The following is a 25,912-nucleotide window of genomic DNA, read 5'->3' as shown; positions in this document are numbered from 1 at the left end:
TTGTCCACAACAGGTCAGAATTAGGTAACAAATACTGTAGCGCTTCAGGGTGCAGATTGCTCCTCACTATCGGGAGACACCTCCACTAACCAGATATGCATTAAGGTGCAATGGTCGCATCAAAGTCCAACCTCCTACCACCAACACCCCTCTCAGTACATAACACTCCTAAGCACTGCTGGGAATATCCGAAATGACAGCTTTCAGTACTGTGAGAGCGAGGGGGCTGAGTCCGGATGTATCTGGTACTTTATAGGTTTTCTTTACATTGGGTAAAGTGCACCCAGGAACGCGACTCTCTGCAACTGGAAGGTACAAAATGCGTAGAATGACATCTATAGGCCCAGACCCGCTCCCTGCCAGGTCAGTGCTTGGCACAGGATAAAGTGCTGTGCAGGATGTAAATGGCCATTGCTGCAGTGCATTGCAGAGCCGGGGGGGGGGACCGGGGACAAAGCACTGACAAGGGTCATTCATATGATGCCCATGGGGCCTGCAGGGTATTACTAATCCCGGTAAGGATACACTGTGACAGGTATCCCATATTCTGACATGAAGGGTTAATGTGAGATCAGACCGCTTCATGGACGGACATGTACACTAGAGGGGGCAATGGCCCAGCTCCTGCACGCACCTGTCTGTCCGCCCTCACAGTGTCGCCCCCCAGCCCACCGACCTGCCCTGCCCTCATTTCCATCACAGCCCAGGCCTGCGGTGCCTCCTGATGGCAGATGCCGGAGGCAGCACCTGGTCACAAAGGGATCCCCTGTCATCAGACAGCTGCTGTGTGACTACTGAGAGTCACATATCCCAGCCCCTATGTCAGGACAGCGGAGCACAGCGCCGTCACACCACATCAGCTCTTCCATGAAGGGCGGAACCGGCTGCCACATTCCTCATGCTCAACCCTAATAACGGGGAGAGGACTCGTCACATGCCGGCAGTAATTCCGCACAGCCTCACGCTCTCTCCGGCTCACGTCAGCTAACAAAGGCCGGAGAGCAGTTTCCTGGGGAACCGGCTGTCAGCAACACAGCGGGTCACACCTGTATGCCTGGTCTGTAACACATCGCGCCCCAGAATATCACCCTCAGGTAATTAGGCTGGAAGATTCAAAGTACAGTTGTAACAGAACTATAGATCCCAGCATGCCCTGCCAGTCTACACTATGCCGCTGTGGTAGAATTAGAACTTTCAACATTCTCTATCAGGGGTAAATTTACTAAAGCTTCTAAAAATGAAAAGAGCTGCTGTTGCCCACAGCAACCAATCACATTCTGTCTATCATTTTCTAGGCTGCAATAGAGAAATGATAGACAGAATCTGGTTGGTTGCTATGGGCAACAGCAGCACTTTTCATTTACCCCTCTGTCTCTAAACATCACAAGTAGTTCTGCTGGGGTTTGTAGTTCCACAAAACCAGGAATTTGGTACTTACCGATAATTCCCTTTCTCCGAGGCCATAGGGGACACTGAAGTCTTCTTCCGATGGGGAAATAGGTGGTGACAGATAGGAGCCAGCACTTACATTTTTTTTTGCTATGACAGGCTCCTCCCCCTCCATCACCAGTCTTGGAAAGGTGCCCGATAGGAGTCGGAGACCAGGCAATCTCCCAAGAGGAAGGAAGCAGAAGAAGACAGAACAGGATCAGAACAGAAGAACACAAGATCCAACCCACGCAGACACAGACATACTGCAACAGGAAGCAGCGCTGGGAGGGCGTTCAGTGTCCCCTATGGCCTCGGAGAAAGGGAATTATCGGTAAGTACCAAATTCCTGTTTTCTCCTGCAGGCCATAGGGGACACTGAAGTCGTCTTATGATGGGGACGTCCCAAAGCTACCCCCACGGGCGGGAGAGCGCTGAGACCCTGTAACACCATGCGACCAAAGCGAGAAGCAGAAGCCGCAAAAGTGTCGAACCTGTAGAACCGAATAAAAATGTGCGAGGCAGACCAAGTGGCCGCCCTGCACAAATGGGTAAGTGAGACCCCACGGGCAGCTGCCTAGGAAGGGCCCACCGAATGAGTAGAATGGGCCAAAATGGACTCAGGAGGCGGCTGCGAAGCCGCTAAATATGCCTGACGGATAGTCAGCCTGATCCAACGAGCTTAGGATTGTTTGGAAGCAGGCCAACCACGTTTTGATGCGTCATACAAGACAAACAGTACGTCCGTCTTGTGGAGAGATGCCGTCCGTTCCACATAGGTGCGCAAGGCGCGCACCACATCCAAGGAACTAGAGTCTCCTGACAACGCAGGAACCACAATGGGCTGGTTGATGTGGAACGCTGAAACAACCTTCGGTAAAAATTCCGGACGTGTTCGCAGTTCCGCTCTATCCTCGTGGAATATCAAGTAAGGCGACCTGCAAGACAGGGTGCCGAGGTCTGAAACCCGTCTTGCTGATTCCAAGGCTAGTAGCAAAACCGTTTTCCACGTGCGTAAATGGAGCTCCACACAATACCATAATGTCCTACATAAACCGACAGGGCGGAACGAAGAGCAGAGCGGCAATGTCAGAGGTAACAAGAATCCTCCTCTGGCCAGAAAAGCATGCGGTGGCGCTATCAGCAATCTTCATTCTGGGAGTGGACAACTGGGAAGCAGCCTTCCTCAGCAGACACGATCTCCATCCAGGAGAATGGGGCCTCCACCCGGAGGTATTCGCAGAGGTGACAAGCCGTTGGGGCGTACCTCAGGTTGACATGATCGCCTCCCGCCTCAACAAGAAGCTTCGCAGGTACTGTTCCAGGTCGAGAGACCCACAGGCAGTCGTGGTGGACGCACTGGTAACTCCGTGGGTGTTCCAGTCAGTGTATGTGTTCCCTCCACTTCCACTCATCCCAAGGATTCTCAAACTAATAAAAAGAACAAGAGTTCAGGCGATCCTCATTGCTCCGGAGTGGCCAAGGAGGGCTTGGTACGCGGATCTTCAGGAATTACTCCTGGATGATCCAAGGCCTCTTCGCGAGGACCTTCTTCAACAGGGGCCGTTCGCTTATCAAGACTAAACTCGGCTACGTTTGATGGCATGCAGGTTGAACGCCAGATCTTAGCTCGGAAGGGCATTCTGGAAAAGGTCATTCCTACAGGCAGGTGTGGATGTGGGCTTACGCTTGGGCTCCATAAAAGTCCAGATTTCGGCCTTGTCCATTTTGTTCCAGAAACAATTAGCTGCCCTTCCCAAGGTTCAGACATTCTTGAAAGGGGTTCTGCACATCCAACCACCCTTTGTGCCACCTACGGCACCTTGGGATCTTAATCTGGTGCTGCAGTTCCTGCAATCGGATTGGTTTGAACCTTTGCAGGAGGTGGACGTCAAGTTTCTTACTAGGAAGGCGGTCACACTGTTGGCATTGGCATCTGCTAGAAGTGTGTCAGAATTAGGGGCATTGTAATGCAAGATCCCCTTTTTGTTTTTCCATGAAGATAGGGCTGAGCTCAAAAGGTTGTGTCGGCTTTTCATATCAACCAACCTATTGTGGTGCCAGTGGCTACTGACTCCTCAATTACCTCACAGTCCTTGGATGTGGTAAGGGCTTTGAAGATTTATGTGAAGAGAACCTCTCGTCATAGGAAGTCGGACGCTTTGTTCGTCCTTTATGATCCCAACAAGGTTGGGTGTCCTGCTTCTAAGCAGACGATTTCTCGTTGGATCAGGTTTACTATCCAGCATGCTTATTCTGTTGCAGGCTTGCCGTGTCCAAAATCTGTTAAGGCCCACTCTACTCGTAAAGTGGGTTCTTCCTAGGCGGCTGCCCAGGGTGTCTTGGCTTTACAGTTTTGCCGAGCAGCTACTTGGTCTGAGACGAACACGTTTGCTAAGTTCTACAAGTTCGATACTTTGGCCTCTGAGGACCTAAAGTTTGGTCAATCTGTTCTGCAGGAACCTCAGCACTCTCCCTCCCGTACTGGGAGCTTTGGTACATCTCCATGGTACTAAACGGTCCCCAGCATCCTCTAGGACGTAAGAGAAATTAGGATTTTAATTACCTACCGGTAAATCCTTTTCTAGTAGCCAGTAGAGGATGCTTGGCGCCCGCCCAGTGCTTCGTATTCCTGCTTTGTTACTTGGTTCAGTATTGTTATTTCAGCAGTTGCTGAAATGTTCCAAGTTGGTTACCTTGGCTTTCCTTTTTTTTGTTATGTGTGAGCTGGTGTGAATCTCACCACTATCTGTGTATTTCCTTCTCTCGAAGTATGTCAGTCTCCTAGGGCACAGTTTCTAGACTGAGTCTGGTAGGAGGGGCATAGAGGGAGGAGCCAGCCCACACTATTAAACTCTTAAAATGCCCATGGCTCCCAAGGGACCCGTCTATACTCCATGGTACTAAATGGACCCCAGCATCCTCTACGGACTACGAGAAAAGGATTTACCGGTAGGTAATTAAAATCCTATTTTCCCCATCATAAGAAGACTTCAGTGTCCCCTATGGGCTGCAGGAGAAAGTTGAAGGAGGTCAACAGTTGCTCTAGCCCCAAGCTCAAATACCAGCATGTCACTACTCGGGGACCCCACATGCCAGGGTGGCACTACTCAGGGACCCCACATGTCAGCATGGCACTACTCAGGGACCCCACATGCCAGCATGGCACTACCCAGGGACCCCACGTGCCAGCGTGGCACTACTCAGGGACCCCACGTGCCAGTGTGGCACTACTCAGGGACCCCACGTGCCAGCGTGGCACTACTCAGGGACCCCACATGCCAGCATTGCCACTACTCAGGGACACCACATGTCAGCATTGCCACTACTCAGGGACCCCACATGCCAGCGTGGCACTACTCAGGGACCCCACATGTCAGCATTGCCACTACTCAGGGACCCCACATGCCAGCGTGGCACTACTCAGGGACCCCACATGCCAGCATTGCCACTACTCAGGGACCCCACATGCCAGCGTGGTACTACTCAGGGACCCCACATGCCAGCGTGTCACTACTCAGGGACCCCACATGTCAGCATTGTCACTATTAAGGGACCCCACATGTCAGCATTGTCACTACTAAGGGACCCCACATGCCAGGGTGGCACTACTCAATGATCCCACATGCCAGCGTGGCACTACTCAGGGACCCCACATGCCAGCGTGGCACTACTCAGGGACCCCACATGCCAGCGTGGCACTACTCAGGGACCCCACATGCCAGCACTCAGGGACCCCACATGTCAGCGTGCCAGTACTCAGGGACCCCGCATGCCGGCGTGGCACTACTCAGGGACCCCGCATGTCAGCGTGGCACCACTCAGGGACCCCACATGCCAGCGTGGCACTACTCAGGGACCCCACATGCCAGCGTGCTAGTAATCTGGGACCCCACATGCCAGCGTGCTAGTACTCTGGGACCTCACATACCAGTGTGGCACTACTCAGGGACCCCACATGCCAGCGTGGCACTACACAGCGGATGAAGCTACAAGCGAGTTATCTGTCTGCCTGGCGCAACTGCAGGAAACAGCGAAATGTGAGATCAGCGGATGAAGCTACAGCACAGACACTCAGGGGTTGTACATTAATCAGACGCTATGCTGATGTTTGCAAATACGGTTGATGTTTTTCAAATGCACAAGTGTCTGAGTCCCTGAAAACTCGCCCAGCATTTGTGTACCGCAGTGTGTACGCACAGAAGCGCGGTGTCAGAAATGTAGTGTCCCATTCCTCGCACAGTCAGATGCCCTGATACTAGCATTAGCATAACGTTTCAGACGCAACTATGGTAAAATACGCTAACCTAGCCGCAGCAGCAGTGCGCGTCTCTGAATAAGCCCCTTACTGTGGCCCCAGGTTCATATCTCGGCGACCGTATCTCAGGGCCTTGGAGGATGCACACAGCTGTGTTACTATGTGTGATCCCTGTGAAAACACTGACTATCCTCAGAAAACTGGGACACTCACAATCCCTATTTAAGGCACGGATTCACACAGAATGGATGCAACCATTATGCAACACCAGTCCGCTCTGGCCCTATCAGGCAATATCTTATTTAATTTAAAATGAAAAGCAACACTCAGTTATAAACCGATCTTCATATACTGCCACCCATCTCCAACACAAACTGCGGAATGAAGCAGAACAGGCAGAAACAATGAGAATCGCACATTATTCGCTGCAGTTACACCTGTGACCAGCAGAGGGCAGGGGTGAACCCCCCAGTGGGAGATCCAGGCCAAGATGTGGTTTTCCTGATCTCTCCCGCTTAGGCTTTGGTGCTGAAAACTTCAGACGCCAGCATCACGGCCGATTAATGAACCAGGACAGGGGGAAGATTTGTAGACAGGCAGATTAAAGTTGCACTAAATGAGGCACCAGCAAAATATGGCCCAGAGAGGGTTACGTAGGAAAAAGAAAGCAATCAGAGAATGAGTCACAAGACTGAAACCCCAACCGCAACATCTGGAGTAATTTACTTATTATAAAAAGTGCACTTTATCCAATATAGGAGTAAGCCTCAGCCATGTACATCTGTAGCTGGCTGTAATTCTGCCCTATACTGTCTGCATAATACCACATTATATTAGCTTTCCACTGGCGGCTCTCCTCCAGCTGTCGTGGAACTGTAAATCCCAGCATGCCTCGACAGCCCCTGCTGAAAACTGCTGTTTACAACCCCCCCCACCCCCAAAAGGACCATTACAGTGAAATCTGTAGAACTTGATTTGTAAAATTTATTTTTATTGCAAAAGGTATTCCTTACAAAGGTACTCCCATCATTAGGAAATCAATTCCTCTTATACTCTTTCCACTAGATGGCAGCACTCCACTAACAACTACAGGGCTTTTTTTTCTATTTTTAACCATTTCATTCTTCTATTTTGGTCCAAGTTTGCAAATCCGATTCTGAGTAAATCCGGGTGATGTATTCTTTTCTATGGAAAGTGCTTGTAAAGTTGGTTTGATGGTGTATTGAACACTATGGGGAAAATGGAATAGGGTGTGAGAATCACAAAGTGAGAGATTTTGGGCAAATTCTATTTTTTTTTTTAAAGTGGCAATCATTTATATGGCAAAACCGGGGCTGATTTTCCCATGTAAATGATTGCCACTTTAAAAAACCCAGGAGAATTTGACCAAAATCTCTCACTTTGTGATTCTCACACCCTATTACATTTCCCCCTATTTGCGCGTTTGCCGTGGTTTTCAAATAGAAGCGTGTTTTTACACCCATGTTTGGCTTTAGTAAAGCTCAGAGTTTCAATAACAGCCTAAACTCGCATGAGAATGCATTCTCAGCCAAACATGTTTCTTAGTAAACTTACCCCTGGGTGTGTAACACGTAGACGGAATACAGATCGTCAGTTCCATGGGTGTCAGTGGGATTATTACACACCACGCTGGAACACTTCCGGACAGAGATTAGACCTAACCTGCTATTAGCAGACACGATTGGATTGCTTGATTGGGGAAAATGATGGAAAAAAATACAAAATGCACCAATATATATACTGACACCCGCCTGCCCCTCCCCCCTAAGAGTAAGGTATTTCATAGGTTATCTACAGGTCTGACAATACTGTAGAGACCATTTTACATCCAGTTTCACGCACTGCATAAATTAGGGATTCATGGACCACACATCCAGTGGAGCCGAGGGGGTAGGGGGGGGGGGGGGTTGGGGGGGGAAGTGTTACTCTTTACCCGGATCTGAGACCATTGGATGGACCGAGAGGGTAGGGGAGGGAGCAGGTACTATGGGAGGGGCAGAGAGGGTACTCTTTACGGTTGATTCTATATTGGAGTGGGGGAAGGGACCTTCTGACGTACCTAGGGGAGGAGACCCGTCACCAGGGGGAGGAGCTACGGCCGAACAAGGTACCCGAAAAGTACCCTTGCGGGCTCGCTTCGCTCGCCACGCTTCGGGCACGGTGGCTCGCTCCGCTCGCCACCTAATTACTAAAGGTAATAGTTGGTGGCGTGGATACTAGAGCAACTGTCCCGCTGGCATAGCTCCTCCCCCTTGTGTTGTGGCTCCTCCCCCTGGCGGAAAAGGTCCCTTAGGCCACTTGGATCTAGCCTCAACCGTACTCTTTACCCGGGCTGGGGACCATTGGAGGGGCAGACAGGGAAGGGGAGGAGCAGGTACTCTTTACCTGGGCCGGGGACCATTGGAGGCGCCGAGAGGGTAGGGGAGGGCGCGGGTACTATGGCAGGGGCAGAGAGGGTACTCTTTACCCGGGCCGAGGAACATTGGAGGGGCAGAGAGGGGGGGCGGGTACTCTTTACCCATGCCGGGGACCATTGGAGGGTCCCGCTGGCCTCCCCCTCGCCCGTAGTTGACAGTCGCATGTGAAGTAGAGTGGGGAGAGAGGATTGGCCGCCACTGCAGCAGCCTCTCTCCCAGCAGCATGTGCTGCGGATAGAGAGCTCAGCGCTGGCTAGTCCTCTCTCCCGTGATGAAAGGAAGGGGAGCGATCGCACCCTGCCTCCAACCGCTGGTACTGACGCTGTAATGCATTGTTTATGGCGCCTTACCTGCCCCCTGCAGCAGTCTCTCTAGCACGGGCCTCAATTGGAGACACAGAAACATCATACTGACACATAAATGTAGCAATCACACAGAGGATAGAGCCTGGCCATCTTGTTATTACTGAATAATGGGTAAATCTTCCCACTGACCTTGTCGAAAAACTGATACAGCCGGACGGTCTTCTCCAGCCTGTTCCGACACTCCTCGAGCCTCCTGGAGAAATCTCCCACCTTCTCCTTACACCTCTGTATCTTCTCCGTGCACTTCTGCACCTCAGGGGACGAGAGGTCCTGCCATTTGTCCATGGACTGTAGCATCTCCTGGCCGCGTCTGCAGTACTCCTAGGAGAGATCCACAACGACGCATTATAAAACATTCCCTGCTCCGGATATATGGCCCCACTCTGGGTGCACCAATATAGAAGACATCTGACCTCCAACCCCGCCACTTACACATGCCACGCCGTCAAACTCCTGGAAGTGTCTCTGCGTTTGAAGGAGGACCTCCAAAGAATCCTCTAGAACACTACACTCGCCAAGTAACCGTTCGCCAACATTCTCTATCCAGCCGCCAACCTGTGGGAAATAACAGGGCACACGGAATGCAGAATTACAAGACGTGCTGATAAATCTGTGGATCCGCTGTAGACATGCACTGAACAGAAAATCACTTTCATGTAACATGGAGGGTTCTTTAGGGTTAAGAGACAAGTTTTACTTGGACAGAACAGTGTTACACGGCATTGAGGTCTATTCAATTCAAGTCGGAACTGCCGTCTTGTCGGAAAGACTGCAGTTTCCCACTTTTATAGGTCGAATCATGATTCAATGGGGCTGCCGTTTTTCCGAGTTGTCGGAAAACAAGTGGCTCGGCGGATTAGCGTATTTTGTCGGATTTGCGGCCAAATCAGACAGGTTTTTGGTCCGTTTTCGACAATGTCAATTAGCCTTTTTTTGACATTGGGGGTGATTCCGAGTTGTTCGCTCGCTAGTTGCTTTTAGCAGCATTGCACACGCTAAGCCGCCGCCCTCTGGGAGTGTATCTTCGCTTAGAAGAATTGCGAACGAAAGATTAGCAGAATTGCGAATAGAAAATTCTTAGCAGTTTCTGAGTAGCTCCAGACCTACTCACAGATTGCGATCACCTCAGTCCGTTTCGTTCCTGGTTTGACGTCACACACACGCCCAGCGTTCGGCCAGCCACTCCCCCGTTTCTCCAGACACGCCTGCGTTTTTCCGCACACTCCCAGAAAACGGACAGTTTCCGCCCAGAAACACCCACTTCCTGTCAATCACACTCCGATCAGTTCAACGATTAAAATTCTTTGTTCGGAAGTGAGTAAATCTATTAAGTTTTGTGCTAAAATACTTACCGCATGCGCACTGCGAACCATGCGCATGCGCATTTTTGCCTTAATTGCTCCGTTGCGAAAATCGGCAACGAGCGAACAACTCGGAATGACCCCCCATTGTCGGAAACGGCCAAAACCTGTCGGATTTGGCCTCAAATTGAATACTGATCTGACATCACTTGAATAGACCCCATTGGGAGGAAATGTAAAACAGAATCTCTGTTAGGAAGGTGGCCATCTATTAGTTCAACCCTACCTCCCAGCATTTAGGCATGTGAAACTGGGATGATATAAACCCCATCCTTGTCCGTCAAGAATCAATCATTTTTGGGTAAAACTCCACCCACATCTTTTTAAACCAAAATTGTGACTCGGCAAAAATAGGAACAGGCGGGACGTATGGTTTAACTAACGTTTACTGTGTTAAAGACAAATTACTTTTTTATGTTACTAGATTTCCTGCTTAATCTGCTGTCCTGTTTGTATATCAGAAATGTGAGGTAACAGAGAATGTTAATAAATGAAATATACCCCCCATGTACGTTGGCAACACTGGGATTACATCAGTAAAACAGTACATGCTCTCACCGGCCTGTGCCCCGTTACTGATTGTGTCCTCACCTCCTGAAATCGCTCTTCAAATGCCTCAACCTCCTTCACCAGCTCCAAGTCATGAATACGCTTGTTGGAAAGCCTCACCAGACTGTGCACCCCCTCATCCACCCGGTTGTACAGCTCCGCCGCCATGTCCACCGCTTCCCTAACACAAGATGGAGAGAGGACCCGTAAATACATGAGGGCTGTAAGGTGAATTACTCGCAATGCCTAAGGCTGAGACAGTGATGCATGGGATAAACATATCCCGAGAGCAGGTCACAAACCTACGATGGCCTCCTGTCCATGACGTGGAACTTGCATCCTGCCAGGGCCTGTTATAAACATTTACTCTCTGCCCTGAGAGTGCTTAGTATCGCCTTCAGTATGATTACACAGTAATGAAAAGACGTTGCGATACCGCATGTCTAGACTGGAACAGCAGTGCACTAGCTTAGTTGTGTGACGCGGTGCGCCACCTATCAATGCGCCAGTTTCTACGGGTGAGAATGTGTGTCTGCAGAGTAAGATGGCGGGGTCTGAAGAGGGTAAATCTAAGTAACTTCTGATGGGAGGAAATTAGTGATTCCCCAGAAAATAAGAATTTACTTACCGATAATTCTATTTCTCGGAGTCCGTAGTGGATGCTGGGGTTCCTGAAAGGACCATGGGGAATAGCGGCTCCGCAGGAGACAGGGCACAAAAGTAAAGCTTTCCGATCAGGTGGTGTGCACTGGCTCCTCCCCCTATGACCCTCCTCCAAGCCAGTTAGGTACTGTGCCCGGACGAGCGTACACAATAAGGGAGGAATTTTGAATCCCGGGTAAGACTCATACCAGCCACACCAATCACACCGTACAACTTGTGATCAAACCCAGTGAACAGTATGATAACAGAGGAGCCTCTGAAAGATGGCTTCCTAAACAATAACCCGAATTAGTTAACAATAACTATGTACAATTATTGCAGATAATCCGCACTTGGGATGGGCGCCCAGCATCCACTACGGACTCCGAGAAATAGAATTATCGGTAAGTAAATTCTTATTTTCTCTATCGTCCTAGTGGATGCTGGGGTTCCTGAAAGGACCATGGGGATTATACCAAAGCTCCCAAACGGGCGGGAGAGTGCGGATGACTCTGCAGCACCGAATGAGAGAACTCCAGGTCCTCCTTAGCCAGAGTATCAAATTTGTAAAATTTTACAAACGTGTTCTCCCCTGACCACGTAGCTGCTCGGCAAAGTTGTAATGCCGAGACCCCTCGGGCAGTCGCCCAAGATGAGCCCACCTTCCTTGTGGAGTGGGCCTTTACAGATTTAGGCTGTGGCAGGCCTGCCACAGAATGTGCAAGTTGGATTGTGCTACAGATCCAACGAGCAATCGTCTGCTTAGACGCAGGAGCACCCATCTTGTTGGGTGCATACAATATAAACAACGAGTCAGATTTTCTGACTCCAGCTGTCCTTGCAATATATATTTTTAATGCTCTGACAACGTCCAGTAACTTGGAGTCCTCCAAGTCACTTGTAGCCGCAGGCACTACAATAGGCTGGTTCAGATGAAATGCTGACACCACCTTAGGGAGAAAATGCGGACGGGTCCGCAGTTCTGCCCTGTCCGAATGGAAAATCAGATATGGGCTTTTGTAAGACAAAGCTGCCAGTTCTGACACTCTCCTGGCCGAAGCCAGGGCTAGTAACATGGTCACTTTCCATGCGAGATATCTTAATTCCACCTTTTTTAGTGGTTCAAACCAATGAGATTTTAGAAATTCCAAAACCACATTGAGATCCCACGGTGCCACTGGAGGCACCACAGGAGGCTGTATATGCAGCACTCCCTTAACAAAAGTCTGGACTTCAGGAACTGAAGCCAATTCTTTTTGAAAGAAAATCGACAGGGCCGAAATTTGAACCTTAATAGATCCCAATTTGAGACCCATAGACAATCCTGATTGCAGGAAATGTAGGAATCGACCCAGTTGAAATTCCTCCGTCGGAGCACTCCGATCCTCGCACCACGCAACATATCTTCGCCAAATGCGGTGATAGTGTTGCACGGTTACTTCCTTCCTTGCTTTAATCAAAGTAGGAATGACTTCTTCCGGCATGCCTTTTTCCTTTAGGATCCGGCGTTCAACCGCCATGCCGTCAAACGCAGCCGCGGTAAGTCTTGAAACAGACAGGGACCCTGCTGAAGCAAGTCCCTCCTTAGAGGTAGAGGCCACGGATCTTCCGTGATCATCTCTTGAAGTTCCGGGTACCAAGTCCTTCTTGGCCAATCCGGAACCACTAGTATCGTTCTTACGCCTCTTTGCCGTATAATTCTCAATACTTTTGGTATGAGAGGCAGAGGAGGAAACACATACACCGACTGGTACACCCAAGGCGTTACCAGCGCGTCCACAGCTATTGCCTGCGGATCTCTTGACCTGGCGCAATACCTGTCCAGTTTTTTGTTGAGGCGAGACGCCATCATGTCCACCATTGGTCTTTCCCAACGGGTTACCAGCATGTGGAAGACTTCCGGATGAAGTCCCCACTCTCCCGGGTGAAGGTCGTGTCTGCTGAGGAAGTCTGCTTCCCAGTTGTCCACTCCCGGGATGAACACTGCTGACAGTGCTATCACATGATTCTCTGCCCAGCGAAGAATCCTTGCAGCTTCTGCCATTGCACTCCTGCTTCTTGTGCCGCCCTGTCTGTTTACATGGGCGACTGCCGTGATGTTGTCCGACTGGATCAACACCGGTTTTCCTTGAAGCAGAGGTTCTGCCTGGCTTAGAGCATTGTAGATTGCTCTTAGTTCCAGAATGTTTATGTGAAGAGACGTTTCCAGGCTCGTCCACACTCCCTGGAAGTTTCTTCCTTGTGTGACTGCTCCCCAGCCTCTCAGGCTGGCGTCCGTGGTAACCAGGATCCAATCCTGTATGCCGAATCTGCGGCCCTCCAATAGATGAGCACTCTGCAACCACCACAGAAGAGATACCCTTGTCCTTGGAGACAGGGTTATCCGCTGGTGCATCTGAAGATGCGACCCTGACCATTTGTCCAACAGATCCCTCTGGAAAATTCGTGCATGGAATCTGCCGAATGGAATTGCTTCGTAAGAAGCCACCATTTTTCCCAGGACTCTTGTGCATTGATGTACAGACACCTTTCCTGGTTTTAGGAGGTTCCTGACAAGCTCGGATAACTCCTTGGCTTTTTCCTCCGGGAGAAAAACCTTTTTCTGAACCGTGTCCAGAATCATCCCTAGGAACAGCAGACGAGTTGTCGGCATTAACTGGGATTTTGGAATATTCAGAATCCAGCCGTGCTGTTTTAGCACTTCTTGAGACAGTGCTAATCCCCTCTCTAGCTGTTCTCTGGACTTTGCCCTTATTAGGAGATCGTCCAAGTATGGGATAATTAATACGCCTTTTCTTCGAAGAAGAATCATCATCTCGGCCATTACCTTTGTAAAGACCCGAGGTGCCGTGGACAATCCGAACGGCAGCGTCTGAAACTGATAGTGACAGTTTTGTACAACGAACCTGAGGTACCCCTGGTGTGAGGGGTAAATTGGAACGTGGAGGTACGCATCCTTGATGTCCAAGGACACCATAAAGTCCCCTTCTTCCAGGTTCGCTATCACTGCTCTGAGTGACTCCATTTTGAACTTGAACTTCTTTATGTACAGGTTCAAGGACTTCAGATTTAGAATAGGTCTTACCGAGCCGTCCGGCTTCGGTACCACAAATAGAGTGGAATAATACCCCTTTCCCTGTTGTAGAAGAGGTACCTTGACTATCACCTGCTGAGAGTACAGCTTGTGAATGGCTTCCAAAACCGTCTCCCTTTCGGAGGGGGACGTTGGTAAAGCAGACTTCAGGAAACGGCGAGGCGGATCTGTCTCTAGTTCCAACCTGTACCCCTGAGATATTATCTGCAGGATCCAGGGATCTACCTGCGAGTGAGCCCACTGCGCGCTGAAATTCTTGAGACGACCGCCCACCGCCCCCGAGTCCGCTTGAGAAGCCCCAGCGTCATGCTGAGGCTTTTGTAGAAGCGGGGGAGGGCTTCTGTTCCTGGGAAGGAGCTGCCTGTTGGTGTCTCTTCCCCCTTCCTCTGCCTCGTGGCAGATATGAATATCCCTTTGCTCTCTTGTTTTTAAAGGAACGAAAGGGCTGCGGTTGAAAAGTCGGTGTCTTTTTCTGTTGGGGAGTAGCTTGAGGTAAAAAGGTGGATTTCCCGGCTGTAGCCGTGGCCACCAAATCTGATAGACCGACTCCAAATAACTCCTCCCCTTTATACGGCAAAACTTCCATATGCCGTTTTGAGTCCGCATCGCCTGACCACTGTCGCGTCCATAAACTTCTTCTGGCCGAAATGGACATAGCACTTACCCGTGATGCCAGTGTGCAGATATCCCTCTGTGCATCACGCATATAAAGAAATGCATCCTTTATTTGCTCTAAAGACAGTAAAACATTGTCCCTATCCAGGGTATCAATATTTTCAATCAGGGACTCTGACCAAGCTACTCCAGCACTGCACATCCAGGCTGTCGCTATAGCTGGTCGTAGTATAACACCTGTATGTGTGTATATACTTTTTTGGATATTTTCCATCCTTTAAGTGCGGCCGTCTCAGGAGAGGGTAACGCCACTTGTTTAGATAAGCGTGTGAGCGCCTTGTCCACCCTAGGAGGTGTTTCCCAGCGCGCCCTAACCTCTGACGGGAAAGGGTATAAAGCTAATAACTTCTTTGAAATTAGCATCTTTTTATCGGGGGCAACCCACGCTTCATCACATACATCATTTAGTTCTTCTGATTCAGGAAAAACTATAGGTAGTTTTTTCACACCCCACATAATACCCTGTTTAGTGGTACCTGTAGTATCAGCTAAATGTAACGCCTCCTTCATTGCCAAAATCATATAACGTGTGGCCCTACTGGAAAATACGGTTGATTCGTCACCGTCGCCACTGGAATCAGTGCCTGTGTCTGGGTCTGTGTCGACCGACTGAGGCAAAGGGCGTTTTACAGCCCCTGACGGTGTTTGAGGCGCCTGGACAGGCACTAACTGATTGTCCGGCCGTCTCATGTCGTCAAACGACTGCTTTAGCGTGTTGACACTATCCCGTAATTCCATAAATAAAGGCATCCATTCTGGTGTCGACCCCCTAGGAGGTGACATCCCCATATTTGGCAATTGCTCCGCCTCCACACCAATATCGTCCTCATACATGTCGACACACACGTACCGACACACAGCAGACACACAGGGAATGCTCTTAACGAAGACAGGACCCCACTAGCCCTTTGGGGAGACAGAGGGAGAGTTTGCCAGCACACACCAAAAGCGCTATATATGACAGGGATAGCCTTATAAAAAGTGCTCCCTGTATAGCTGCTTTTATAATATAATTTTTGCCACTATTTTGCCCCCCCTCTCTTGTTTTTACCCTGTTTCTGTAGTGCAGTGCAGGGGAGAGACCTGGGAGCCGTCCTGACCAGCGGAGCTGTGTAAGGAAAATGGCGCTGTGTGCTGAGGAGATAGGCCCCGCCCCTTTTCCGGCGGGCTCGTCTCCCGCTCTTTAGTGTATTCTGGCAGGGGTTAAATATCTCCATATAGCTCCCGGAGGCTATATGTGAGGTATTTTTTAGCCAAATAGGTTTTCATTTGCCTCCCAGGGCGCTCCCCTCCCAGCGCCCTGCACCCTCAGTGACTGCCGTGTGAAGTGTGCTGAGAGGAAAATGGCGCACAGCTGCAGTGCTGTGCGCTACCTTTAGAAGACTGAGGAGTCTTCTGCCGCCGATTCTGGACCTCTTCATGTTTCAGCATCTGCAAGGGGGCCGGCGGCGAGGCTCCGGTGACCATCCAGGCTGTACCTGTGATCGTCCCTCTGGAGCTGATGTCCAGTAGCCAAGAAGCCAATCCATCCTGCACGCAGGTGAGTTCACTTCTTCTCCCCTAAGTCCCTCGTTGCAGTGATCCTGTTGCCAGCAGGACTCACTGTAAAATAAAAAACCTAAGCTAAACTTTCTCTAAGCAGCTCTTTAGGAGAGCCACCTAGATTGCACCCTTCTCGGCCGGGCACAAAAATCTAACTGGCTTGGAGGAGGGTCATAGGGGGAGGAGCCAGTGCACACCACCTGATCGGAAAGCTTTACTTTTGTGCCCTGTCTCCTGCGGAGCCGCTATTCCCCATGGTCCTTTCAGGAACCCCAGCATCCACTAGGACGATAGAGAAATAAAGTATATTTTAAAAGCTTTCCTCTGTATATTCCAGTGATCCTCAATGTACAACCACCCCCCGCTCCTCATGTATCTCTGGTGACAGGTGCCATTCTTACAGATACAATCATGTATTGGTTTCCCATATAGTGCGTGTGGGGATGGGGAGAGGAGGATGGGGCGGTGGTAAGGGGTTAGGAAGCATTCTGGGCTGCAGACCCAGGCTGGCCCACGTTCCCCAGCAGGACTCCGGCAGTAGCCGTCTGTGCTGTTCAGGAGAGAGTTTGGTGCCAGATGACAGAGGGATGGACGGGAAAGATTTTAACAATTCCAACAGCTTCAATAGAATTCCAAACATGAGGCGGTGACCCGGAGGACGGGGGGGGGGGGGGGTTGGAAAAATGCTGGCCAGGCCAAAGCGTTGCTGGCAGATAACCCCCACTTCCCCCAACACCTTCATTATCCACTGCAGCGGCCAGATCCCTTCCCCACTTTAACCCTTTCATCACCAGGCAAGATGTTCCGACCCCCTTTATAATAATAATAATAATGTTATTTATATAGCGCTCTTTCTCCAATAGGACTCAAGGCGCTTAACAGATACATAGCATAATATAGTACAGAAAATAATGAAGTACATTTTCATAAAATACAGAAGCATGTAGATACTAAAGGGACATTATGGGAATGCTGAGTAAGCAGGAAAGTCTTGAGTCTACTTTTGAAGGATTCTATAGTTGAGGCCTCTCGCACTGTGCGGGGAAGTGAGTTCCATAGAGTCGGAGCCGCATGACTAAAAGCTCGACCCCCAGATGAATTACGGTAGATTCTAGGTACTGCTAAAAGCCCTTCATCTACAGATCGCAGTAAGCGAGTGGGGCAGTATGGGGTCAGAAGCTGCTTCAGGTACCTTGGGCCCTGGTCATGTAGTGCTTTGAAACTCAGTAAGCCAATCTTGAAGATGATTCGCCATCTTACAGGCAGCCAGTGAAGGGAGTAGAGGATGGGTGTTATGTGGCTAGAACGGGGCTGGTTGGTTAACAGCCTGGCAGCTGTGTTTTGCACCAGCTGTAAGCGGTGCAATTCTTTTGCTGGGAGACCAAGATAGAGGGCATTACAGTAGTCTAAACGAGATGATACAAATGCATGGATGACTTTTGGCAGATCATCTGAGGGAATTAAGTGCTTGATTCTGGCTATGGTCCTCAGGTGAAAGAATGAGGATTTGATTGTGGCTGATATCTGATGTTTAAGTGTCAAGCCACCATCCAGGACAACGCCAAGATTCCGCACACGATCACTGGTCTGTAATTCTGAATCCCCGAGTGTAAGTCCAGTTGGTTGGCTATGCTGCAGTCTTGTCCTTTGATGTTGCGGTCGTATCATAAGGACCTCTGTTTTAGAGGCTACCGCACATTTCTGCTACGTATTTCACTTCACCAATAAAACAACTTGATATACTACAACCAGGACAATCACCTGTTTGAACATAAATACGAAGGGAGGTATCCAATTAGCCACGAAAATGTTGCCACGGCGAAAAAAATTTTTTTTTAAATGATTTTTAAAACCTTTTCACCAGTATGTTATTGTTACTCACGAAAAAAAAAACAAAGACCAATGTTTTTTCGCAGCCATATCGCTGAAAAAAAGGCCACTTTTCGCAGATTTGGCGTCGTCTGTGTGGGGTCCTGAGGACCAAGTTCCAAATCATGTGTTCTAGACATTCCACCATCGCTGCCAACCATCCTGCAGAAATGGCTGAATCTCTGCATAGCGCAGATATTCTCTGGTACTCTGAATAGGCCTCAGATCCGCAGAGATGCTCAGATTTGCCATGGACAGCTTCCTAACCATGCGCAATGAAATCACATTGCAGATTCGGCTGTTTTCCATGCGACTTGGGCCCACAGTGAGGCTGAACCAGAAGGCAGCCTTCCCCTAGAAGCCGGTGACACTAGAGGTAGTGCAGCCACTCAGGGCCCATTTTCCCGGCATTCCAGCATACATGGTCCAGAAGGTGGGACAGGAACGTGAAGCACATTATGTTACAAAGGTGTCCAAGGTGTACCTGTAATCCTCCGTCAGCATAACACAGGACTCCTCCTTCCTCAGTCTGGCCAGGACAGCGCCCCCTTCTGTCTGCAGCTTCACCAGTCTCGTGTCCTCCAGGACCGTCCTCATCAACTCTCCGAACCTGGTCAGCTGCAGTCTGGCCTCCTGCCAGAGAGAAGAGACAACGCAGAACCCTTAACAACAGGACCACACGCTATGCCACTGAGACGGAGGGGACAGGTTCAGCAGGCATTCTGGTCAGTTATAAAGAAAGTATCCTGCATCTTAGAAAATAAAATCAGAATAAAACGTGCAGGAGGACAACACTCCGTGATTACACATAAAACATAGATCTGCTCAACGCGAGGTGGAAACCTCTCCCCAGTCTCAGAGAAGAAATAGTTTCCTCACCTCAGCCTTCTCCGGTACGAAGCTGCTGTGCATGTTATGGATAGCGTTCTGCAGAAAGACGCAGGCGTCGCAGCAGCTGTCCTGCAAGTTCTCCAACTTCTACAACACAAAAACAGGGATTTCTGTACAGGCCACCCATCAGCTGATAATTCCCTAACTGACTGAAGCACTACATTCTGGGTACCAGCATTTGGCTCACGCCAGCACGGTACACTGCTCACCGTTCGGAATGCCAGCCAGTCCTGGTGAGAGTACGGAAACGGTCCATAAAAGGTGGGCGGGAGCTGCGAGGCCTCGATGTGCTTGTGCAGAGACTTTGTCGACGTCAGAATATCAAACTGCAGAGAAGAAAAATACAAATCAGAGACTGGAAACACATTTCACAGGCGACAAAGGGATAAAGGTAAAACAATTATACTGAAACATTTACTCAGTATGTTATAGCAGTAATCCATGATTAAGGGCTTGTAGCCTGAAACGCGTATAATCCATGATTAAGGGCTTGTAGCCTGAAACGCGTTGGAAGCACTGCTAACGGACTCCAAGGACTCTGATTAATTTGAACCTGCAATTGCAGCATGCTGCCGAGCTCATTTAAGCCGCCTCACAGACCGGGACTCTAATCAGTTACAAAGCGCCGCACGGCGCTAAGGAGAAGCGGACAGAGTAATAGCAGCAAGCCGGAGTGGGGGAACCAGCCGGAGGAAGACCGACGTCACCATAACACCGTGAACAAGGTTGGTAGCATAGGGAAAGTGAGGGAATTTAGGACTTTCACAATAAGTTCATCCCCTCCTGATACGGCAAAAACCTGGAGACCGCAGCAAATGTACAAAAGGGCTGTATAATATTTAATTAACCCCCCCTTTCCTTTCAAGTATTGCACTTTTTAAACAGTTACATTTCATTCAAACAGTTACATTGCACATATACAGTATCAAGCGCTCTGGTTTCATTATTTACAAATTTACTATTATTTTTAGAGCAGCTAAAGCACAGGGCATAGCGCAGTTTTTCAATACCATTTTATACTGCTATGCTAGACGTATGTTATAGCAATAATACATTATTGATATTGTTACATGTCCATTATAGCAATAATACGTTACTGTTAGACGTGGGTTATAGCAATAATACGTTTTTGTTAGATGTAGGTTATAGCAATGACACATTACTGTTAGATGTAAATTTTAGCAATAATACATTACTGTCAGATATCCGTTCTAATAAGTTACTATTGGATGTAAGTTATAGCAATAATACATTACTGTTAGATGTAGGTTATAGCAATGACACATTACTGTCAGATATCCGTTCTAATAAGTTACTATTGGATGTAAGTTATAGTAATAACACATTACTGTTAGATGTAGGTTATAACAATAATACATTACTGTTAGATGTAGGTTATAGCAATGACACATTACTGTTAGATGTAGGTTATAACAATAATACATTACTGTTAGATGTAGGTTATAACAATAATACATTACTGTTAGATGTAGGTTATAGCAATAATACAATACTGTTAGAGTAATTTTCTAACAAAATAATACAATACTGTTAGATGTAGGTTATAACAATAATACATTACTGTTAGATGTAGGTTATAGCAATGACACATTACTGTTAGATGTAGGTTATAGCTGTCAAAGTCAGAAAAATATCACTATGCACACTGCCATATTTGCACCTCATATGTGTCCCTGCTGCGCATGCGTGCGCTCTCCCGTGCGTGCGCATACTCGCTGTTGCGGGCACCCGCAGGCGCACGGTATGCGCATTTACGGTAGAGATTGTGTGCGTCTAGCGGGCGACTCTTTCGTTACATATTTTCACCATATAATGTATTTTGTAGATTATGGTCCCTTTGATAGAATCTGAAAGTTTGGTTAATGTAGAATGTTCATGGACAGAGAAATCCCTCTTTGTTTGATACGAAGGGTCAGACAGGAGTAATACAGTGGTGTTTAGTATCCATCGGAAGAGTATTTAATTAGCAATATTCCGGTGTTGGTTTGGAGCGGATTAATCGCTCGTGCAAATAGTTATGGACATAAGAAGTTTATGTCCATTTACTATTATTTGCACTTACTTATCCATGCGGCGGGAAACCTAGTTTCCCACCCACCTGAGCAGTTGGAAATTGTCACAGCCCACCTGTATGAATCAACCTATGACCTTTTGTTATAATGCGAGGAGGAATTCCTGTGTCCAATGAACAATGAGATTGTAGGGACCATTGAATTGTATTGTGTGTGGGGCATAAATAGACAAGCCGATCACATCCAGCTCACTCTTCAACGGTTCTCATTGCTGATAATCGGGAGCTGGATGTCCAGAGGCGCATGCGATCGTTTCCCCTTTGTGCGTAAGTTTTTCTCCGCAATCATATTGTCTTCCTTGTTATTCTGAGCCATATCTCTCCATATCTCTCTCTCTCTCTCTCCTCCTTCTCTCGTATTCTCTTAAATGTAATAGTATTGTATTGTATTTCCTGTGTAGTTATCTGGTTAGTTAGTCTATGTTATATTGTAGTGTATGACTTGTATTGTATTCATTCTTTTGCAAGTATAACATTCATAATATATATATAAGGCGTTGGACCCTAAGCCCAGGTATCTGTGTATTTCTCATAGTGTTAAGTATTTTCAGAGCGTCGGTGACGCTCGAACAGCTTTTAAGATAATCAGGCTACACAAGGTTGCATCTACACTCTATCACTACACTAAGGTTTTGCTGCATAATACACTGTTTATGGTTTAGATATAAAGGTTTAACATTGTGAGCGTCAGCGCCGCTGGTGATCACCTCGTGGTCCCGAGCGTCCGCTACGCTATAGCGAATCATTACGTTAGTCGGCAGCCAATAGCGTGCCTGCCTGTGATCTCTTGGCCGTGAGCGAACGTGACGCTTGAGCGTCTCGACCACGGCTAAGCGATTGTTACGCAACGTGCGTACCCTTACGGTACTCCATACGTAAATAGCGTACAGTGTTCTTAGACCTCATAAAGGGTTTTATATAAGATAAATATTTAGCTTTATCAATTGGCGGCTCGTCCTGTCCTTCACATATCTCTGCTAGGTAATTTCAGCAGACATTATCCATCAGCAAAGGGCGGGAGATCATATTCTTCGCAGTGCTGACGGGATAAGCGTCTGCTTCGCTTAGTAAAGGGTGCTGAGGGAATCCGGAACCGGAGGTAAGAACAACACGCTAGTGTCTTTTAAAACTGTTTATTTCTATCTTGCGTACGCACACACGCATATCTGCATTTCTTTTTCGTGTATTTTCATATATCACTCTCCTGTTTGCCATTTTAAATTGATAAAACGTGCTAAGAGAGATTTGTCGCTATTTCATAGTTAAAGTGTAAAAGTAATATTAAGGGATAAAGTGTAAAGCACACACGCAGCTCTACCTAAAGGTACAAGGAGAGATTGGTGTGGGGTTCAGTAGAGGATCGAGGATCATCTACATTGATAAACGTGTACATTGTGTTACGGTGGACATTGGTTTTGTGTACACGTGTCTCTAACAAAGGGCTGAGACTCGCGTACGCAAAGGCCGACGCACGCAGCGTAAATTACGCAACGGAGCGTCTGGGTACGCCCACGTAACTCAAGTCACACGATAGTGTTGATTTTTAACAAGCGAAAAGGTGACAACGCGATAAATAGCGCAACAGGCGATAAATAGCGCAAGTTTATTTTAGTATTCGAAATTTAAATTAACAGATCCTTCTCCAAATTTACAACACATCTGGTCTAAAGAAAATTTCTGCGCAGAAATAGAAATAGAAACAAAAGTGTATATGTGGTGAGTGAGTGTTTGTTTTTACAATTTTGGGGATTGAACCACAGAAATCATCGAGTTCTCGTGAAGGTACATACGTGTAAGTGACATGCACGGTGGCTAGGGAGGCATCCCTGGTTAAACATAAAATTTGAGCATTAGAGTGTAGCGGACCAGGAGGTAGGTCAGACCAGGAGGTCGTATAACAGACCAGGAGGTCTAAGTACAAAGAAGTCCGCTATAGAGACAAGGCACAACACCAAGAAGGGTTGGTGCAACACCCATATAGGACAAAAAAAGCTCAGGCTGAAGGAATTCGCAGCTGCCGAATGTCGATTCCACTGGTCGCTCCGTACATAAGATTAGTTGCTTATGTGCTGAACGACTGTACCGCACGTAATTGTGTGCATTAGTTAGTAACCTGACCAGTACCATTTGTGTACAAACCCGGTCACAAACGCTATTTGTACATTCTAACGTGATTTGTGTAATTTTTTATTTTTTCAAAAAGGGAAGTTCGCTGGTCACTCTAGAACTATCCGACAACCCCACCTTTACTGGAAAGGGTTAATGCTCTTCGGATCATACCTACATGTTCCAGTAAACTAAGGTTAATAGGGGCCCTGGGTCGAGTACGCCAGCACTATATCAGTGTGTGGGCATATTGGTCGGCGTGGGCGAGTGAGTGAGGTGCTCGGTAAACTTCACCGTCAACCTATCTTTGAATATTTTGGTTTTTTGTAAGGGTTCGCTGAACACCCTGATATAAAAGGTCAGAGGTAGAGCAAGCAACACCTGCAAATTATGGGGGCCAGTTGTTCAGGAAGGGGGCGATCAACCTCGGTTCGGGTTGATTCTGTAAACCGACCAGTCGGGTCGGCAAGGTATGTAATGTGTGAAAAATACGGAAGACACACAGAAATTTTATGTGATGAATGGGAAAGAATGACTGTACATGACGGGGAGAAATTCCCAAGAATAGGTAGCTTTAGCCCAGAAGTGTTACTAAATCTAAGGAGAAGGATAGGTCTCATTAAACCAGCAAAGAGACGGATCAAACATTATGATTATTTGCAGTTATGGCAACAGGAAAGTGAATTGCAAAGAGAGTTAACTGACATATCTGACTCTCATCTTGGGAGGAGAGACATGGCAACGGAGAGGATTATGGTTGCGGAGAAAGGCACAATGTTGAACAATAAAAACGCACTTAGCAACTGTAGTATAGATGATAAGAATAAGTGTAATAAACATAACAATGATAATTGTAATGCTGTTAAATGTACAACTATTAACCCGTGCAAGTTGCACCCCATGTCAAACTTCCCTCAGGAATACGAGCAAGAAAGTGAACCCAACACGATGTCGGCACCTCTTCCAGCAGCCATCACACAAGACATCCAGGTGGACGCGACCAAATCGGTAAAGGCAATAATCAAACCCCCTAACGGAGGGTCAGGTGAGGTCGTGTCCACAGGTACGTACAATGTTTTATATCACGCACAAACAAATGTACCCCATATTGTAAGACCAAAACAAGGTGATGTAATTGAGTTTAGTCCTGTCAGGGTGATCACAGTCCCCAATGGGAAGACTGACGATCAGGGAACCATTCCCGTCCAGGACAGTGCAATGCGCTGTCCCTGGTCCCGGACCGAATTGAGATCAATTATGTCTGAATTTCCTGATCCTAGGAAAAATCTAGTCGCATGTCAAAGGTTTGTTAAAGAACTAGGAAACTCCACAGAACCCACCAACAAAGAGTGGCGTACAGTGCTGAGGGCATGTTTGCCCTCCAGTGTTGACCCTGCGAAATTTATTGCTGATTGTAAATTAGACACAGAAGTACCTCAAACGGAGGAACACAATCAGGAATGTATTAAGCAGATCAACCGACAGTTGGAAGTATATTTCCCAGCCATTGTCGAGTGGAACAAAATCTTCTCCATAAGACAAAACAAAGGGGAAAGTACTTCTAATTATTTCCACCGGGCATTGCAGGACATGACTAGGTATACGGGTATAGAAAACATTGAAACAAGTGCACCGCACAGAGAAGTAGCAGTATCTGTGCTAATGGATGGTTTAAAGGAAGTGTTGAGAACAAGGATACAGATCACCAATCCATACTGGAGAGGTAAATCAGTAATTGCATTAAGGGACTCTGCTGTTGGGCATGAGCAAACCAGCATCAAGCAAAGGGAAACAAAGGAGCCTCAGATCCCTGTGGGTAAGTCCAAGGTGATAAGGTGTTACAATTGTCAGAAGGAAGGTCATTGTGCAAGAGATTGTAGATCAGGAAGTAGACAAAAGTCACATCAGTCCCCTAGACAACAACATAATCATGGTATCCAAGGAATCAGGGAAGCACAGGGAAAACGGTTGATGGTGATGAGCATCCAAGCGTTTGAGGAGGCATCAAATCAACCAAGGCCCCATTTCACTGACACTTGGAGGAAGCCCAGGGTTTGTTATCGTTGTAAAAGAGAAGGGCATTATGCCAGTAACTGTAACATCCCACGTAAGGTCAGACCCCCTAGACAATGAAAATGACACACCAAATTACAATCAGGGATCATATAGGAAGAATTTTGAGCCACACCCATGATATGTAGTCAGGAAAGGTGATCATTAGGACTGATGGTAAGCCTGAGGTAACAGTTAATTAATTGGGAGGTCATTCCCTGAAGACACAGGAATGACCGGGTGAAACGTTGTAAATGTATCTGTGGAATGTTTCTTTTTCTCTCCCCATCTCTGACAATTATTGGTAGGACTCAAACATTGCATGTCTGCTTGGTCTTTGCAGAAGTCTACCAAACCCCAGCATGACCTATCCGCATCAATGTATTCTGGCCAGATACAGACAGTGGAATATGGAGGTGCTGGGGGGAGGGACTGCGCAAGGAAACCATTGGACATGTAGATATGACAGCCTGATGATCTGACAATGTTTTAAAAATGTTTGAAAAATGTTTTTCCCTGTTGTTGTTTATTGTTGATTTATGTGATATAT

At 47.8% G+C, this 25,912-nt stretch overlaps 1 protein-coding gene across 5 annotated transcripts in view; it reads right to left on the bottom strand.

The window, feature by feature from the left end:
- Positions 1-25,912, bottom strand: part of LOC134969566 (pleckstrin homology domain-containing family G member 4B-like) — a 224,199-nt gene that overhangs the window by 92,756 nt on the left and 105,531 nt on the right. For all 5 annotated transcript variants that reach the window (XM_063945601.1, XM_063945604.1, XM_063945600.1 and 2 more), the window contains exons 8-13: positions 19,322-19,438; positions 19,101-19,199; positions 18,706-18,854; positions 10,442-10,580; positions 8,922-9,044; positions 8,619-8,810 (exon numbers count right to left, since the gene is read on the bottom strand). In XM_063945601.1, the coding sequence (XP_063801671.1) occupies positions 8,619-8,810; positions 8,922-9,044; positions 10,442-10,580; positions 18,706-18,854; positions 19,101-19,199; positions 19,322-19,438 (819 nt within the window). The remainder of the gene's footprint in view (positions 1-8,618; positions 8,811-8,921; positions 9,045-10,441; positions 10,581-18,705; positions 18,855-19,100; positions 19,200-19,321; positions 19,439-25,912) is intronic.

The sequence above is a fragment of the Pseudophryne corroboree genome, chromosome 11 (genome assembly GCF_028390025.1).
Source record: "Pseudophryne corroboree isolate aPseCor3 chromosome 11, aPseCor3.hap2, whole genome shotgun sequence".
In the NCBI taxonomy this organism is placed as follows: domain Eukaryota; kingdom Metazoa; phylum Chordata; class Amphibia; order Anura; family Myobatrachidae; genus Pseudophryne; species Pseudophryne corroboree.
The sequence above is the reverse complement of the archived record's forward strand: the minus strand, read 5'-3'. Positions and strand labels throughout refer to the sequence as shown.